The sequence below is a fragment of the Sciurus carolinensis genome, chromosome 3, assembly GCF_902686445.1.
Source record: "Sciurus carolinensis chromosome 3, mSciCar1.2, whole genome shotgun sequence".
Classification (NCBI taxonomy): domain Eukaryota; kingdom Metazoa; phylum Chordata; class Mammalia; order Rodentia; family Sciuridae; genus Sciurus; species Sciurus carolinensis.
The window spans coordinates 675,595-694,532 of NC_062215.1; the positions used below are offsets into that span (position 1 = coordinate 675,595).

At 59.3% G+C, this 18,938-nt stretch overlaps 1 protein-coding gene across 1 annotated transcript; it reads right to left on the reverse strand.

The window, feature by feature from the left end:
* Positions 1-8,416: 8,416 nt before the first annotated feature.
* Uts2r (urotensin 2 receptor) lies at positions 8,417-9,576 on the reverse strand. The gene is given in 2 exon segments (XM_047543069.1): positions 8,417-8,457; positions 8,460-9,576. Coding segments are annotated over 2 exon segments (1,158 nt in total).
* Between the last annotated feature and the right edge of the window lie 9,362 nt (positions 9,577-18,938).

The following is an 18,938-nucleotide window of genomic DNA, read 5'->3' on the forward strand; positions in this document are numbered from 1 at the left end:
ATGCTGGACGAGGAGGCCACTCTTGGCCCCCAGGCCCTTGAGAGGCCAGGGCCAGGGACTGTGCACCCTGTGGCCATGCTCTCTGGGGTCTGTAAAGCAAGGGCAGCATTTCTGGACCCCTGGGAGTGAATGGACCTGAGGCCCAGGAGGTCTGGGGCTGAGGTCAGGTCTGTCCCTTGCTTGGCAGGCCCTCCTGCACCGCATGCCTGTCTTGAGCAGTGGGGCCTCACCGCTGCACACTACGGCTGGAGTGTGCTTGTTCTGGCAGGTTCCGCCATGCACAGGAGGAGCTCTGTACAGGCAGGGGCCAGAGCTGGCGGCCCTGGGCAGTGGGCAGGCACACTGGGCTCCCACAGCCCCTCCTGTGCCCGTGCTGGGGTACCTGGGGCAAGGGTCGCGCTTTTAAGGGGGAGGTGGTGATGTGGAAAGGCTGAGGGCCCAGCTCTGCTGGTGGGCATGCTGGATTCTCAGGGATGGCGACTGTGTGGCCTGTCCAGTTAGGCTGCGGTCCCAGGCCCAGGCTGGAAGGCCGTGTCCTTCCCCACACTTGGGTTTTCCTTTGGTTTCTGCCTCTTGGCTTCCCAACGTCATGCTTGGGATGTGCCAGGTGCTGTCCGCTGCCTCCTTCAGGTCACAGCCCTGTGTCCTTTGTGGGGCTGTCCTCTGCTGTCCTCTTCATGCTGCTGGAGAGCTGTGGCCAGCCTTGCCCAGCTCCGCGGTGGCTCAATCTGGCCAGATACTGTGGAGAGAACCACATTTGGGAGGGGACAGGCCCTGGGGCTGGACCAAGCCTCAGAGGCTTCTGGAAGGGCCATTTGGCCAATGGCAGACACTGAATCTACCTCCATAGCTGGGGCCAAAGCCGGTCTGGAGCATCAGCAGCAGGCAGGGCCCTGGGCTGTGGGAGGATGAGCCTGCAGGGTGTCCTCGTGGCTAGGGGAGGATGTCAGAGGGCCAGGTCTGAGCAGCCATCACCTGGGTGACCACAGGAAGATGGCGCTCAGACATGGCTCCAGCCTGTGATTCACAGACCCCCAGCTTCCCTCGCAGGGTGGGACGGATGAGGCCCTGCTGGCTGGCTCCCTGCTCTTTGGACTTCACCACTGTGGCAGTTAACAGCCCAGCAGAGCTGCTTCCTGGCCAGCGCCACGTGTCTCTGTGCCCTGTGTAACCCTGTACTGCTACGTTTAAGGTCTCCCCACAGACAAGTCACACAGAAGCCAGGGGACAGCCTGGGGAAGATGGGCACTCCAGGGTCAGGTGTGAGATTTCACCTTCACACCTGCAGCTAGTTGGGAGGAGCTGGGGGACCCGTGGACCTGGCCTGGCAGCATGAGGATCTCATGGTGCTGCCCGGCCCCGCCAGGCTGCTCCTCCATCGCCAGATGTCCCCTGCTGTCAGCAGGCTCTCAGGGTCAGGGTTGGGGGCACTTCCACTTGTCACTGAGACAGGAAGGGGACTCTGTGGAGCCTGTTTATGACCTCGGAGTCCCCAACCTCCCTTCTCCGTCCCACCCCAGTCCTAAGTGGGAGGGGAAGGTCCTGGCCAGCAGGGGGCAGCACGCGACAGCAGCTGCTCCCTCACAGTCCCTGGCCCCCGAGGGTGGGGCTGCGCTGGCCCTCCTGCCAGAGGACGGGAGGATCTGTGCCCGGGCCTCCCACAGAGGGAATCAGGGCCCTAGCGCCCCCCACAGTTGGCTTGTCCCTCCCCTCCCTCCCCTCCCCTCCCCTCCCTCTCCCTCCTGCCCTCTCCCCCCACCCCCACCCCTGGGGATTGGACCCAGGGTGCTGCACCACTGAGCTGCATCTCCAGCGCTTTTTATTTTTTATTTTGGCAGGGTCTCACTAAGCTGCTCAGGCTGGCCTTGGACTTAGGATCCTCCTGCCTCAGCTCTGAGTCCCTGGGATCCCAGGTGTGACCCCAAGCCCACTTTCCTTCCTTCTTAACCCATTTTGAAGTCTAGAAGATTGAGGCACGATCGAACCAGGGCGTCTCCCATTCCTGAGGAGGCTGGTAGGGCTCACGGGCTCCCTCCCACTGCTCAGTGTGGGCTCACAGCCACCCTCGTCCCCTCCTGTGACCGTGACAAAGACAGTGCTGGCAGATGTGCTGGGGAGGCCCGGCACCAGGAGGGGCGCTGGGACAGGCCCCATCCACGGACTCAGGGCCATCCCCCAGCACCTCCTGCCCCTCCCCAGGGCCCCTCTGGCCCTCCTCATGCCCCCTCTGGCCAAGGTGTCCTCAGGGGAGGCTGACCAGGGCTCCTGGGGAGAGGCTGGGGCAGTCCGGTGACCCCTCCCTTCTCTGTCTGATGATGAGGCCAGTCCCTGGGGCAAACTTGGAGGCGTTTAGCAGATGCCCTGAGGGCTGGCCCTCCCCATGCCCCACCCAGCCTCTTGGATCCCTGGGACCCCTCACGGAGGCTCAGTCCAGAGGCGGGTACCCACCTGCGTGTTTATTTCAGGTTGTGTGTGCCTCCTCATCGGGCACCCAGCCCCAGACTCCTGGCACCGGTGGCTGGCACTGACTGCCAGGCCCACCACCTGTATGCGGATGCACAGTTCTGGGGTGAGACACAGGCCCTGGGCTGTCAATCACAGCGCAGCAGAGGCCAGGACGGGCTCGGGTGCTCAAGCAGAGGAGCAGCTCTCCTGGCTCCTGGCCCGAGGAGACGGTTGCCAGCCCACACACCGCTCCTCGGACGCCAGGCCCCGGTTCCCCCCGCAGGTCCTGACGTGGTCTGGCAGCCCCTCAAGCCTCCAGTCCCTCAGTGAAAGGGCCTGCCAGTTGGCTCAGCCCAGAGGGTCACATGGACCTGTGAAAGATGCAGCAGAGGCCAGATGGGGGCAGGATGGGGGGACCTCTGGGAGGTGACCCCTGGGCTGGTCTGAGACAATAGGAGGCGTCCCAGCTGTGCTGGCAGGACAGGCAGAGAGGCCTGAGCACTGGGCAGTCCTCAGGCTGTTGGCCACCTGAGGCTGCCTTCCTACTCTTACTGCACTCACCGCCCCGTCCACCAGACTTGGAGTCCAGGAGAGGAGAGCCACAGGATGGTGCTGCCAGCCAGGGCCAGTGCCAGCTGGGTGGCTTGCAGGATGGGGCTCCTCTGGGGTCAGGCCAGGGAACTGCATGGGGCTGGGCTCTGGGCTAGCCTGGCAAAGGCCTGAGTTGAGCTGCCCGCTGGCCACAAGCTGCCTTCCTGCTGGTACCATCATCTGTCTGGAATTTAAATGGGGAAACCTGTCCTGCACATGGGGAGGGAAGGCCCCGCTCTGCTTGGGACAAGCTCCCAAGTGTCTGCCCCATACCCCAGGGGACGATGGGCCCGGGCGGCTTCCCCAGGATGACCCTTAGGTAGCCAGGCAGGACCCACCTGGCAGGCAGGTGCAGGCTCTGGGCCGGAAGAGCTCGGGCCTTTACAGACTAGTCACAGTCATGTCCCTGCCACCCGCCCAGGCCAGGGCCACCTCTCACCCACAAACGCTGTCACTGTGGTCACCCTCAACCCAGGGGGTGCCCCCTCACATTCCTTTTGATGGAGACAATATCCCAAAGCAGAGAGCTCCCTGGGCAAGTAAACAGTGGTGGCTACTTGTTACAGGTGCTACTTCCCAAGTGCTTTATTCCTGGAAAGATCAGGAGTAGAGGGGACTTAGGTGTGTGTTTCCTGTTGGTCGGTTACCCTGGGCGGGGCCTGGGGGCAGTGAGATCTGTGCCTCCTGGCCCTGGTGTGTCCCCACACAGCAAGCGGGGTCCTGCTGCCCTCCCACTGTGACCCATGTCAACCACATCTTCAGTGCTTGCTGTGCGGCCTGGGGCGGCCACACCTGGACTCTGTAGCCCCTGGACTGGGCTGGGCCACTCCCCTGGGAGCTCAGCGTGCTTGAAAAAGTTCCATGAGGCCCCATGGACAGCCTGGGAGATGTGGTGTCCACCCCCTCTGCCAAGGAAGAGGGGGTCCAAAGCCAAGTTCCAGAGCTGCCTGGAGACATACCAGCCAGCTGGCCAGAAAAGCAAGGTGCCTGGAAAACTGACCATGTACAGGCGTCCACGCTCCAGCGAGGGACACGGTACACTCATTCATTCACTCGTTCATTGACCACCAGGCGCTGGGCCTTCCACTGACCCGCCTGTGGGGCTCACAGCCTATCAGGACACCTGCTGTTTCCCGATTTGCTCTGGTCTGAGCAGCTGGGTGGGCTCAGTGGAGAGGAGGATGCCCCGGGCCTGGCACACGACCCCCTCTCCTGTCCTGAAGCAGTGGCACCCAATCCAGCCAATCCCCATGCCGGCTGCTCTGCTGCTCCAGGTCTTCCTGGGAGCTTCGCGGGCTCTGCACAGCCAGGACCCCCCAGCCCCTCTTCGAGGACGCTCCGTGGACCGAAGCCCACCTACTCCACACATTCCACCCCAGCTCGGCATCTCCCAGGGGAGTCTCAACAGCCTTCTCTGCCCAGAAATCCCTTCCCCTAGACGCACCCAAATTGCAAGAGGTCCAAGTTCAGGCCAAGGACAGGAAGGGCCCTGCCCCGGGAGAGCGCCCATGTTGAGTCTCCACCGAGGCTGCGCCAGCATGCACCCGCCCCTGGCCGCGTGGCCGAGACATTGGCTGGTTCTGAAGCAGCCTGGTTCATTTTTGCCCCACACTGCACCCAGGTGCCCACCTGGAGGGAGCCCAGCTGCGCCACAGCAGGCGGCGAGTGTGAAAGCTGCTGGCACCCAGACCTTCAGAGGAGATCTGCCTCCAGGCTGCCCGCCCAGTCTCAGGAGCCACTCCCTGGGCCCACTTTGCTGTCCGTATCCTGCAGGAGAGCCCTGAAAGACCCCGTCCCAGGCTGGCCGTGACGATGGCACCCTCTGCCGATGGACTGACCACTGCAGCACACCTCACACAGGTGAGTTTTAGGTGTGCAGCTAAAAGCCATTGCTGGTGGGCAGCAGGCCAGCAAGAGGACGGGAGGCCCAATGTCCAAGCCATCGCACACACCCACACGTGTGCCCCTCTTCCCGGCTTCTGCTGTCCATCTCACTCCGTCTTACCTGCCGCAGGCCATGGATCCTAGGCCGCGCAGAGTCCTGGGCAGAGGTGTGGCCAGGGTGGGCGGGGCTGGGGTGTCTCCGTGCCTGCTGGCTTCACCCGCTCGGGAGCTGGGGAGCTTCACGCACCGCCTCCTGGCTTTGATGGTGCCTACTGCCCTGGGAGCTGGACTCCCACTCACTGGACGTGGGTGCCAGGAGTGAGGCCAAGAGGAGTGACCAAGGTGGGGGTGGGGGTGCCGAGTTCCAGCAAGCCATGCAGCGTCTCTGTGTGGCTGTGGGAGGTGTGAGGAGAGGGCCAGTGAGGGCCAGGTGAGGGCCAGTGAGGGCCAGTGAGGGCCAGGTGAGGGCCAGGTTAGGACCAGGTGAGGGCCAGGTGAGGGCCAGTGAGGACCAGTGAGGGTCAGTGAGGGCCATTGAGGGCCAGTGAGGGCCAGTGAGGGTCAGATGAGGGCCAGTGAGGGTAAGGTGAGGGCCAGGTGAGGGCCAGTGAGGGCCAGTGAGGGCCAGGTGAGGGCCAGTGTGGGCCAGTGAGGGCCAGTGAGGGTAAGGTGAGGGCAAGTGAGGGCCAGGTGAGGGCCAGGTGAGGGCCAGTGAGGGCCAGTGAGGGTCAGATGAGGGCCAGTGAGGGTAAGGTGAGGGCCAGGTGAGGGTCAGGTGAGGGCCAGGTGAGGGCCAGTGAGGGTCAGTGAGGGCCAGGTGAGGGCCGGTGAGGGCCAGTGAGGGTCAGATGAGGGCCAGTGAGGATAAGGTGAGGGCCAGGTGAGGGTCAGGTGAGGGCCAGTGAGGGCCAGTGAGGGTCAGATGAGGGCCAGTGAGGGTAAGGTGAGGGCCAGGTGAGGGCCAGGTGAGGGCCAGTGAGGGCCAGTGAGGGTCAGATGAGGGCCAGTGAGGGTAAGGTGAGGGCCAGGTGAGGGTCAGGTGAGGGCCAGTGAGGGCCAGGTGAGGGCCAGTGTGGGCCAGTGAGGGCCAGTGAGGGTAAGGTGAGGGCCAGTGAGGGCCAGGTGAGGGCCAGGTGAGGGCCAGTGAGGGCCAGGTGAGGGCCAGTGAGGGTCAGTGAGGGCCAGGTGAGCGCCGGTGAGGGCCAGTGAGGGTCAGGTGAGGGCCAGTGAGGATAAGGTGAGGGCCAGGTGAGGGTCAGGTGAGGGTCAGTGAGGGCCAATGAGGGTCAGATGAGGGCCAGTGAGGGTCAGGTGAGGGTCAGGTGAGGGCCAGGTGAGGGCCAGTGAGGGCCAGTGAGGGTCAGATGAGGGCCAGTGAGGGCCAGGTGAGGGCCAGTGAGGGCCAGTGAGGGTCAGATGAGGGCCAGTGAGGGTAAGGTGAGGGCCAGGTGAGGGTCAGGTGAGGGTCAGGTGAGGGCCAGTGAGGGTCAGTGAGGGCCAGGTGAGGGCCGGTGAGGGCCAGTGAGGATAAGGTGAGGGCCAGGTGAGGGTCAGGTGAGGGTCAGTGAGGGCCAGTGAGGGTCAGATGAGGGCCAGTGAGGGTCAGGTAAGGGTCAGGTGAGGGCCAGGTGAGGGCCAGTGAGGGCCAGTGAGGGTCAGATGAGGGCCAGTGAGGGTAAGGTGAGGGCCAGGTGAGGGTCAGGTGAGGGTCAGTGAGGGCCAGGTGAGGGTCAGGCGAGGGCCAGTGAGGGCCAGGAGAGGGCAGCAAGGGCCAGGGAGGGCCAGAGTGGCGGCCCCTCTGGTCTGTGGAGTGCTTCCTGGTGGCACCCTGCACACCTGCTCTCCTGCCGGCTGTGTCAGGTCCCTGCTCAGCAGGGCAGCTGCCTCCTTGGTTTCTGCAAGGACACTGGCCCGGGCTCACCTGCCCCTCCCGCCTGGGTCTCCAACCCGCCCCTGCAGGCAGAGGGCGCCCTGGGCTGTGCACACTCACGGACACACACGCCCCTGTCCTCTAGGACTCTCCCTGCCGGGCCTGTGGGGACCTCTGGGACGCCTCAGAGACCCAGGCGTGCCCCCGCCCTGACCTCGGCTGAGGGGGAAGAGGCCAGGACAGTCTCAGGCTCGCCCCCTGTGAGTCCCTGCCCTCTGCTCCAGAAGGCCCTCCGGTGGACCAGGCAGTGCTGAGGTGACTCTCTGGGCTGTGGAGCCACCAGCCTTCAAGGGACCCGATGTTTCGGTGTGTCCAACGCAGGGGGCCACAGGGCCCCCGGAAAGTCCCTCCTCTGGGGCATCTTGGCTCTGGGGGGTAGGGGCCTCCCAGAGGAGTGGGCCGGGTTGGCGGCTCTCCTGCCCGCCTGCCCACTGCGTGTGCTCCTGTGTGAGTCTCCCTGCCACCGGGTTTCTTCTTGTTCTCATTTGTTCTGTGTGCTGAGGGTGCGGCCCTGGGCTGGTTCACGAGGTGGCCCGCACTTCCAGTATCCCCCCACCCCTTCCTGAGGCCCCGGGACGGCCACCTGTGCATGTCATCCCCAACACTCGGACAGCCTTAGCCATATGGGAGCTGTCCCCGCCCCTGACGAACATTCCGGAGCTCTGCCTGTGTCAGAGGGGCTGGCAGAAGGGTGGGCACTGCCAGGTGGGGTCAGAGGGCAGTTCAGCATGAGCATGCCCTGGAGTGGAGGGGTATGGTAGGTCAGGAGGAGACTCCTCCTCCCCAGCGCCAGGCAGGTGCCCCACAGGCCGTGGGGCTGGGGGCAGGACTCCCCCCCACTAGCGCCAGGCAGGTGCCCCACAGGCCGTGGGGCTGGGGGCCGGACTCCCCCCCCCCCAGCGCCAGGCAGGTGCCCCACAGGCCGTGGGCTGGGGGCCGGACTCCCCCCCACTAGTGCCAGGCAGGTGCCCCACAGACCGTGGGGCTGGGGGCAGGACTCCCCCCCACTAGTGCCAGGCAGGTGCCCCACAGGCCGTGGGGCTGGGGGCAGGACTCTCCCCCCAGTGCCAGGCAGGTGCCCCACAGGCCGTGGGCTGGGGGCCGGACTCCCCCCCAGACACCTGCTCCCATGAGTGCTGAGGCAGAGGCTGCAGAGCTCTGGCTTTATTGCTCCAAGTGCTGAGAAGGGAGAGCAGAAGCCAGGAGTTTGGGGCAGGGGAGAGGGAGGAGGTGCCATGGCTGTTCCCAGCTAGGAGGGCAGCAGGGAGGTGCCCTGGCGGGTCAGGTGCCCTGGTGGCCTTGGTGGCGGCTGCTCTGGGACCAGGAAGCCTGGGAAGACCAGCGCCCACGGGCCTCGGAGGCCAGGCCTGGCTCCAGAGACATGGCGTGTGGGAGGAGCGTCTGGGCATGCCGGGGAGGTGCCTGGTGCGCCGAGGGGAGCGAGGGAAGCAGAGCACAGGCGAGCGGCACAGGCTCTTGGCGAAGGGCTTCAGGAGGGGCTGCAGGAGTGACCTGGCTTTGGGGCCTTCCCTGCCTGGACCCCCGCATGAGGCTCACACGGGGGACTCAGACACAGGCCCCACCAGGGGCTGCTGGGGACAGTACAAGGTCTCAGTGGCCTGTTGGCTGCTGGAGGACAGCGAGCGGCCTGAGTCCCGCTGGAAGTGGACATGACTGGGCAGGAGGCCACTGGTGCCCACAGGCCCACGGCCACCGCTGCCCCTGGAGCGCGGGCGGCCCCGCGTGCGTTCGCGGTAGTTCCTGGTGAGCAGCGTGTAGAGGAAGGGGTTGAGGCAGCTGTTGCTGTAGGTGAGGCAGGTGGTCAGGTAGTTGACGAGGCGTGCCGTCCGGGGCTCCAGGGACAGGGCCGCCTGGTACTGGGCCAGCAGCTGCCACAGCCAGAAGGGCAGGAAGCAGGCCCAGAAGAGCAGGACGACGCTGAGGATGAGGCAGAGCACCCTGGGGTTGGGCAGCCGCCGCGTCTGCTTGAAGGAGGTGCGCTGTGACGTCCAGTAGGCCCGGGCCAGGCGGGCATAGAGCAGCCCGATGACCAGGCCGGGCCCCACGATGCTGGTCCCGAAGAGCAGAGTCAGGTAAGCGCGGTGGGCACGTGGGCCCCAGGCCGGCAGGCAGAGGCTCTTGGGGCCTCGGTGGACCAGCCGGATGGCCAGCATCATGGGCAGGGTCAGCAGCAGCGCCAACAGCCAGGTGCCCAGCACCAGCAGCTTGCGATAGCCCTTGGAGCGCTGCACAGTGTCCAGGGGCTTCAGCACTGCAGCGTGGCGCTCGCTGCTCATAGCGGTCAGGGTGAAGATGCTGGCGTGCATGGTCAGGAGATCCAGGCTGAAGAGGACACGGCAGCCCAGGTCACCAAAGTGCCAGTGCTCGGTGATGTAGGTGGCCACGATGAAGGGGATGCTGAGCAGGTACAGGAGGTCCGCCAGCGCCAGGTTCACCACGTAGGCATACATGGAGGCCGAGGTGCGCAGGAAGCGGCATGTGACCACCAGCGTGTACACGTTGCCCACCAAGCCCACCAGACCCATGGCTGAGAGCACCGCCTCCAGGGCCCCCATGGCTGCCAGGTCCTGCAGGGAACTGGGCTCCATCAGACCGGTCCAGGAGCTGTTGACAGATGCGTTGGGGCCACCAGGTGGCTCAGGCATGGCACTGCCTGTCACAGCCAGCACAGGGAACCTGGTTGTGGATGCTGGGCTCAGCGCCATCTCTGCCCTCACACTGGGCTCTGGTTGGGACGAGCTGCTCCTTGAGAAGGATGGAGTGGGGTGTTGTCTTGGGCAACCAGCCCGTCCTGTGGGAGAAATGCCCATCAAAGGTGCATGCCTGCAAGCCTGCGACGGACAGCTCCCACAGACCATTGCCCATTTGCAGAGGTACAGGGAACTCCCAAGAAGACCTCCTACTACTTCATCTGCCCCACTCAGGAGGACCTGGGAACTATCTGGAGCCTCAATGCCAGTCCAAGGCATTGAGTTGACTGAACTTTTCTGAAAAGCAGAGCACAGCTGTGCAGACCCTCAGGGTCAGAGACCAGCAGGGTGGAGCTGGGGATCCGTTTTCTTCCAACTACAAAAGTAATAACTGCTGACTCTCAAAGTGCAAATTGAAATCTCCATTTATCAAAGGAGGAAAACAAGCCAGGACCCTCAAACCACACACAGAGCCCTGGATGGTGGACTGAACCTGGACCCTCACAACACACACAGCTATGGATGGCAGACCTACATGTAGAAGGTTAAACAGAACAATCGGGCTTCTGGAAGAAAATGGGAGAATATCTGCATGACCTTTGGGAGGAAAATTTCTTTCTTTCTTTTTTTTTTTTTTTGGGGGTGCTGGGGATCGAACCCAGGGTCTTATGCTTGCAAGGCAAGCACTCTACCAACTGAGTTAGCTCCCCAGCCCAAAATTTCTTTCTTTCTTTTTTTTTTAAATGAACTTGATTAAGAGCATTGAGAAAGTACAAATGTCAACCATAGGCTGGAAGATTATAAGAAAACATGGAAAGAACAAACCAAAATACACAAAATGAGCATTAATCAATAAAGACTAACAACCTGGGGTGGAGGTGGAGTAAAAGACTCTAGCAGGCTGGGCATGGTGGCCTCACCTGTAATCCTAGCGACTTGGGAGGCTGAGGCAGGAGAATCCTTAGTTCAAAGCCAGCCTCAGCAACTTGGTGAGGCACTTAGCAACCAGCAAGACCCCGATTTTAAGGAAAATATAAGAAAGGGCTGGGAATGTGGCTCAGTGATTAAGCACCCCTGAGTTCAATCCTTAGTACCCAAAACAAACAAACAAGGAACAATCTAAAAACCTTGAACAGGAGCTGGGAAAAGGATACCCAGTGGCCCAGATGGCCAACAGAGCACAGAAAGATGCTTGGCATGGCCAGTCGGCAGGGAAGTGAAAATCAAAACCAGCCTCCCCTTCACCCCGCTGGGATGCTACAGTCAGGAGGGCAGACACCCACTGAGTATTGGGAGGATGTGGAGGAGCTGCGTCTCCTGTGCTGTGGCCAGGAATGTGAGACGGAGCAGCCGCTTTGGAGAGAGTTTGGCACTCCATAGGTGAAATGGGTGCATCCTGTCTCACCAACAGTCCCACTCTTAAGCTCCTACCCAAGAGAGAGGACCACAGATGCTCACACAAAGGCAAGAGTGAGCTTTATGTCTAGTAAGGAACTGGAAACAACCGTGTTCATAAATAGCAGCATGGACAGGTAGACTGTGACATCGCTATAAAGGTGTCCCTAGCAACAAAGAGGACAGAATTACCACAGCCGTAGCTCACACACACCATCTTGAGTGGAGGTAATGGGGCACAAATAGCTCACTGTGGCTCTTTTGAGGCTAAAGAACAGGCATGGTCAACTGGGACAGGAGGTCAGAGCGGCCGTTACCTGGGGCTCTCCTGGCCTGGACACTGAGAGCCGCTGGGGGCTTGGAGGTGCTGGCCACACTAAACTCAGCACTGCACACTTAAGACCCTTATTGGCCCTACAGGTTATCTTCCCAAGGAAAAGAAGGGCCTAATGGTAGGAATTCTTAAAGAAAAGAGAGAAGACCCTGAGGGTTGTCCACCCTCATGTCCAGCCATGTGTTGCGTCTAGATGGCTTCCCTCTGCATGTCCGGGCTGATGCTATTAAGGATTAATTCCAGCTGGCCCTACTCCAAGTGATCCTGAGCTCCTGCTGCAGAAGGGGAAGGGACAGGTCCCAGGCCCCTCCATCCCCCCACCGGGCTGCCTCTGGTCTGATGGAGCGGGCAGGGACGTCCTTTCTCACAGCCAGACAGCCCACCCCGGGACAGCGCGCAGGCCCCCTCCCTGCAGTGGCCCCACCTCCTGACCAGTGCCCAAGCCCTCTGTGGGTCGCCCATCTTCCCCTGTGGGGCTGTTAAGAAGGCTAAGGGAGAGCAGGATGCCCAGCCGCAGACCCTAAGTCATAAGTTGGTAAGTGGCTCTAGGCGCGACCGCGAGCCGTGTGCCGGGCCACACGCGCCGCACGCACCGGGGGTGGCACTCGCCGCGCCGCGAGCGCTTACCGGGGTCACTGAGCCATCAGATCGCGCTCTGGGCAGCCGCCTTGCCTGGCGTCGGGTTGCTCCCCGCAGGTCTCCAATCCCTGCGCGGGACACGGGACCTCGGGAACTTCTGCGTTGCCCCAGCCCGCGGCGCGGAGCGTCGGCAGGGTTCGCCTCCTGGACTCCCAGGCAAAGGAGGGAGGTGCCCGCCGCCGGTTCGGTCGGGAGAGCGGCGCCACGCCCGGCCCCTGGCCGCAGCCGCCACCTGCCCGGCCGCCAGCTGGGAATGTGCCGCGGCCCCGCGCCAGCTCGCGGGTATTAATAACCCAGCGCGTCGGCCGCGGGAGCCGCGGGAGCCAAGGGAGCGGGCTCCGGGCCGGGGACCGTGCGGGGTGGCGCTAGAGTTTTGGGGAGGGCAATGTGCCGGGAGGGTCCCCGTCTGGTCACATCTCACCGGGCTCAACCCGGGGGGCCTGGGCAGTGACCGCTCGCAGCCTCCACTTGCAGCATCCCGCTGAGTCTTCGTGCTGTCGGATTCTCCGCTGTCAATCAAGTCCTGGGGGCAGGGCACCCTCAACCCCTTCCCAGAAAAATCAGGGTCTTGAAGGAGGCAGGCTGGTGTGGAGCCTGTGGAGTAGCTCCGAGGCCAGGCAGGGCGGCAGGGAGCTCGCAGGGCCCGGGTCCAGCCCCAGGTGTCCCGTTTGCAAGTTTCTGCAGATGCCATAACCTCGCAGGTCTGGGGATTCAGGGGGTCTGGTTGCATCTGACCTGACCGACTCCTCCACCTGGCCGTCCTGACTCAAGGGTCTTTGTTCACAGCCTCTCACACTCTAGCAGAACCCACAGAGGTGACATAGGAGCAGCAAGGCCCTGGATGTGGGAGGGCATCACATTGAAATGAGGCCCCTTTGCCCTGCATCCTGGGCACCTCCTCTCCATCCTCCTGGGACTCCACCTCTGCCTGCAGGCCAGCTGCCAGGGTTTGGGCCGTCTGTGGTCAGCTGCCACCTGTTGGCCCTCCAGTGCCTCTCTGCAACAGGGGTCTCCCTGGCAACCCAGCCCCTCCCCTCTCTTCAGGCAGCTCTTCTTCCCCAGGTTCCATCTGGAATGTGCTGTCTCCTCTGGGACCCTACTATCACCTCCACATGCCTGCAGAGCTAAGCAGGTGCCACTAGCCCTCCCTGTCACTGATGTGCAGGTGGCACACGGCCCAGGAGGATGTACTGTGGGGCAGGGGCAGGAGAGGGTGGAGGGTGAAGGTGGAACCCTTAAGCCTTTTCACCCCTCGCCCGGAGCCATAAACTGAGAGCACCTCTGGGGACAGCATCCTGGAGGGTTCAACGGGGTGTTGCAACCAAGGTTGAGGGAAGGCCAGGTTGAAGGGACAGGGCAGGGGACATCATGGCTGCTGCAGAAGTGACTACTGGGCAGGCATTGTGGTTTTGGGTGGAGGACTGCACCACTATCCCAAACCACCTGCATCTGGAGGTTGCCACTGTCCCAGTCCACAGGGAGCATGTGGACCTGGCCTTCCTGTTGCCCAGCTGGATGCAGAGGGCCTGGGGAATCCATGTGGTCATCCTCTCTGGACCTAGAGAAGGCTGGAGCATGCTTCTGAGAGTGGACACCGAATATCTTGCACAGACCCCAAGCCCCAGGCTCATTCCCCTGTCCTGAGGAGTTGAGAGCCCTATCTGCGCGAGAAGACCACATGTTCTTAGGACTCACTCCATCTCCTTAGGCCTGAAATGGATCACCCAGGGGCCATGGTCATTCTGCAGCCAGGAGTGTTTGATCCCAAGGAGACTGTCATGTGCTCTGCCCCATCCCTCTAAAATTCCCTTGCAGGTGTCCTGGTGGAAGATACTGACTGGGTTTCAGTCTCAGACGGGCCCCTTGTCCTGACAGCTCATTGCCGGGACCTTCACAGCAACCAGCTCAACCAAAGGACCAATGCCCAGCGGGGGTGCGGCTCAGTGGTGGAGCCCCCCTGGCCAACACAAGGCCCTGGCTTTGGCTTCAACTCCTGGTTCTTGGAGGAGGGGAGAAGAGCAATGTGCCTTTTCTTTGCAATTGATCTTAGAAGCCTTTTGTACCTGCAGACATGAGGAGGGATGATCACCTGCTCCAAACCCTCTGGAAGAGCAAAAAGCACTACCAGCCTGGACAGGAAGATGGAGCAGGCCCCAGGTCTCCCAGCTCTGCTTCCCTGAGGTCCTCCAGAGGCAGGTGCATCTGCACCAGCTGCTCCAAGTTGGCTCAAGAGGATGGGACTTGCTAATACAAGAGCCCAAGAGTCATTCTATAACTTTAAAAATACGATATCTAAGGTTAAGAAATCACACAGAAAAATCAGTTAGCCCAAATGTCATTCAATAGGAATGATCCGAGCTATGGAGAGACAAGGCGAAGAATAAAGCCACAGGCAGTCAGAGATAAGAGGCCCATCCATCCGACTGCCATGCAGCTGGAGCCCCCAAAGAAGAGGAGAGAAGGGACAGAACCAGTATTGGAAAATGTCGTAGCTGGGAAGTTTTCGGACCTGGTGAACAAGGTCAAGAGACTTAGCAAGAGAAGGAGAAGCACACCTCTGGTCCTGAAGACCAGAGATTCAGAGATAGCCGCGAAGCTGTTGGGAGGAAAACAAAGACAGGAACAACAATCAGGACAGCTGGATTCTCTCCAGCAACTGTGGACCAGCAGAGCTCAGCCCACTGCTACCCAGGAAGCTCTGGAAACTTCAGGCCTGTCTTGGGAACATGTCCAGGAGGGGTGTTGCTGCAGGTGGCCCAGCCAGGGCTGGGCTGGACTGGGGACAGACTCTGGGGATGCTGCTTTCTGTTCCATGATTCGCCACCCCTGCTGAGGGTGGAGTTCTTTCCTTCCTCCCTCCCCACGCTCCCAAGTGTCCTTAACATCAGATCTCTCCAAGGACTCCTTCCCTGGTGTTTTGTGAATCCACACTCCAGGGTGTTGGGGGTGAGGCTGGGAGTGGCCCTCCCCATCTCTGTTGTTCCCAGGCACTGGGCTTTGGGCTCAGGCGTGTGCTCAGTGCCCACTCCTGGGCAGAGCTTGTGGGTCCACTCTGCCAGGCCCTGGGAATGCTTTGTGTGCACTGCCACGGTCCCCATGCCACCTCCGTGCATGCCTCTGGGGCTGCACTCTGCCTTCTACGAATGTATCCATCCCTCTTCTGTGGTTGGAGCAGAAGGGTCAAAGCTGGGCCTCTGTTGTGGTTTGGAAGTGAGGTGTCCCCAGAAGCTCATACGTGGGACACTTCAGAGATGAAATGATTGGTCATGAGAGCCTTAACCAATCTGTGCATTAGTCCCCTGATGGGGATCGAGTGGATGGCAGCTGAAGGCAGGTGGGGTGTGGCTGGTGGACATGGGTCCCTGGGGGGTTCATATTTTGTGAGTGGAGCTTAGCTCTTTCTGTTCCCTGGTGCCATGTTCTTGATTGCTTTCCTCCACACTCTTCTGTCATGACATCCTGCCTCACCTCAAGCCTCAAGGAATGGAGCTGGCCTTCTATGAACTGAGACCTCTGAAATTGTGAGACCCCTAATAAATTTTTCTGGGCTGGGGAGATAGCTCAGTTGGTAGAGTGCTTGCCTTGCAAGCACAAGGCCCTGGGTTTGATCCCCAGCACCGGAAAAAAAAAAAATGTGTCCTAATAAACTTTTCTTAGCAGGATATAAAATCAACACCCATAAATCAATTACATTCCTATACATCAGTGATGAATCAACTGAAAGAGAAATTTAAAAAGCTACCCCATTCACAATAGCCTAAAAAATAAAATATTTGGGAATCAGTCTAACAAAAGAGGTGAAAGATCTCTACAATGAAAACTACAGAACACTAAAGAAAGAAATTGAAGAAGAGCTTAGAAGATGGAAAGTCTCTCAAGTTCTTGGATAGGCAGAATTAATTTTGTCAAAATGGTCGTATTATCAAAAGTGCTATACAGATTTTAATGCAATTCTTATTAAAATTCCAATGACATTCTTTTTTTAAAATTTATTTTTATTGTAAACAAATGGGATACATGTTGTTTCTGTTTGTACATGGAGTAACAGCATACCATTTGTGGAATCATACATCTACATAGGGTAATGATGTTTGAATCATTCTGTTATTTTTTCCTTCCCCCCACCCCTCCCACCCCTCTTTTCCCTCTATACAGTCCCTCCTTCCTCCATTCTTGCCCCCCTCCCACCCCCCATTATGTGTCATCATCTGCTTATCAGTGAGATCATTTTTCCTTTGGATTTTTGAGATTGGCTTATCTCACTTAGCATGATGTTCTCCAATTTCATCCATTTACCTGCAAATGCCATAATTTTATTATTCTTTATAGCTGAGTAATATTCCATTGTCAATGACATTCTTCATAGTAATAGAAAAAGCAGTCATGAAATTCATTTGGAAAAATAAGAGACCCAGAATAACCAAAGTAATCCTTAGTGAGAAAAGTGAAGCAGGAGACAACACACTACCAGACCTTAACTTATAATACAGAGCCATAGTAACAAAAACAGCATGGTATTGGCACCAAAACAGACATGAAGACCAATGGTGCAGAATAGAAGACACACAGACAAACCCATATAAATACAGTTATCTCATCCTAGACAAAGGTGCCAAAAACATACTTGGAGAAAAGATAGTGTCTTCAACAAATGGTGCTGGGAAAACTGGAAATCCCTATGTAGCAGAATTAAGTTTAACCTCTATCTCTCACCAACCATAAAACTCAGCTCAAAGTGGATCAAGATAGACCAGAGACCTTGCATCAAATGGAAGAAAATGTAAGTCCAACTCTCCATCATGTCAGCTTAGGAACCAAATTCCTCAACAAGACTCCTGAAGTGCAAGAAGTAAAATCAAGAAACAATAAATGGAATGGAATTAAACTAAAAAGGTTCTTCACAAAAATGGAAACAATCAAGAATGTGAAGAGAGAGCCTACAGAATGGGAGAAAATCTTTACCCCACACACCTCAGATAGAGCACTAATCTACAGGATATGTAAAGAACTGAAAAAACTTAACACCAAAAAACCAGATAACCCAACTAATAAATGGGCTAAGGAACTGAACAGACACTTCACAGTAGAAGAAATACAATTGATCAATGAACATATGAAAAAAATATTCATCATCTCTTGAAATTAGAGAAATGCAAATCAAAACACTCTACGACTTCATCTCACTCCAGTCAGAATGGCGATTATCAAGAGTACAAGCCACAGTAAGTGTTGGCGAGCATGTGGGGAAAAGTCCACTCTTACACTGCTGGTGGGACTGCAGATGGTGCAGCCGCTCTGGGAAGCAGTGTGGAGATTCCTCAGGAAGCCTGGAATGAACTCACCCCCTGGTGCAGGAGGGCCTGTCACCAGCAGAGTGGGAACCCCTGACCAGCTCTGGGGCTGATCTGTCCTGCCCCCTCCTCGTGGGCAGGTGATCTGGCCTCACGTGTTCAGCCGGTTTGCTGCCCTGGAGAGTGCTCAGTTCACAGACCGAAGCCTCCAGGGGCCTGTGGCCTGCCCAGGGTCAGCATAAGGGCCCTGGCCACACTAGCCTGACAGGTGCCAAAGAATCATGCACTGGACATAGGGTGACTAAGGACAACACTGGCCCAAGGCAGCTGGCCATGCCCTGTGCATCGTGGGTGGCCACGGTCCCTTGTCCCTCGGTCATGACCTCCCACAGAGCCATAGGCCACAAGGCAATTTCTGTCTATTTGCACCCCAAGGGAAGGACAGGCACCCATTCAGCCTGGATGCTGGACAGACCCTGCGGACAGCGGGGGACCAGGGCTGCCCTGAGAGCAGGCAGCAGGGAGGGAGGGAGCCCAGGCCTGAAGGTGCTATGGGAGAGGATCAGCTGGGAAGCCTGGGCCCGGGACAGGACCTGCACGTGCACAGACAGGAGCCATGTGCCCAGGGTCGCTGGGAAATGCTGCTTTGGTCTGCTGCCCACGGGGCCCCCAGACCCCTGTGCTCTGCACAAGCCACCGGCCTGCCTGATTCACTTTGTGTGCCATTATATCTAAGTCACCCCATAGGCCCCTCTTCCACAAATGTGACTTCCGGTGTTTCTCTGCACAGAATGGGCTCATTAAGTTTGGGATGATTTTTCTGGAAGGGCTCCTTTCCAGTTGTGCTACTGAACCTGCAAAGAGCTTCTGTAGGCAGAGCCTGGTGTGCGGGTGGCTCTTGTGGGCCCACCTGGCCCCCGTATCTGTGCTCTCCAGGCTTGTCACAGAGGACACCTTGTCTAGGACCTGCCGCCACAGGTGCTCAGAGACCAGGAGTCCATCCAGCTGCTGGGCACTGGGGGCAGGTGCTGGTGAGCAGAGTGAGTGGTCTGGGTGGAGAACATTGGGAGGATGACCAGTGGGAGCAAGACACAGGGTGACAGCTTGGTCTCACTGCCCACAACAGAATCCAGAGCCGAGAGCACGGTGCAGAAATGACCGGGCCCTCGGGCTCCCTGGTGTCAGCTGCCTGGGGGCCCCTCCCACAGCCGGCGCTCCTGAGGGGAGGAGACGGGAGGACACGCTGGCCAGAGCCAAGCTCACTCCGCTCTTCCAGCAGTGCCCTCTTGGTGCTGTGGTGGACCTTCCCTAACTCTGGGTCCAGGTGCTAGAGCTTCTGCAATCCTGGTCCCAAGGCCCCCAGACCAGAGAGGCAGCTGGACAGATAACGACATCAATCAAACGAATTAAAACATGCACAGGTTTCCAAATGGGGCAGGCGGCAATTCATCAGTGGACCGTCTCAGACACCTGAGCAACCCCAGTGAGCCAAGCACTGAAGGTGCCGGAAACAACTGGATTCAGTGAGCTCCCAACCCAAGAGGCCCGAGCTCAGGAAGCCTGAGATGCAGGGTCGACACGATCCAATACTCACAGTCTTCTCTCAGGATTGGCCTCCAGGGGCCTCCAGCCTGGGCGGGGGTACACACTGAAGCCTCCCTAGTTACCTGAGGTCACTTGAAGGCTGAATGACCTTTGGCAAAAGGCCTCAGTTCAGA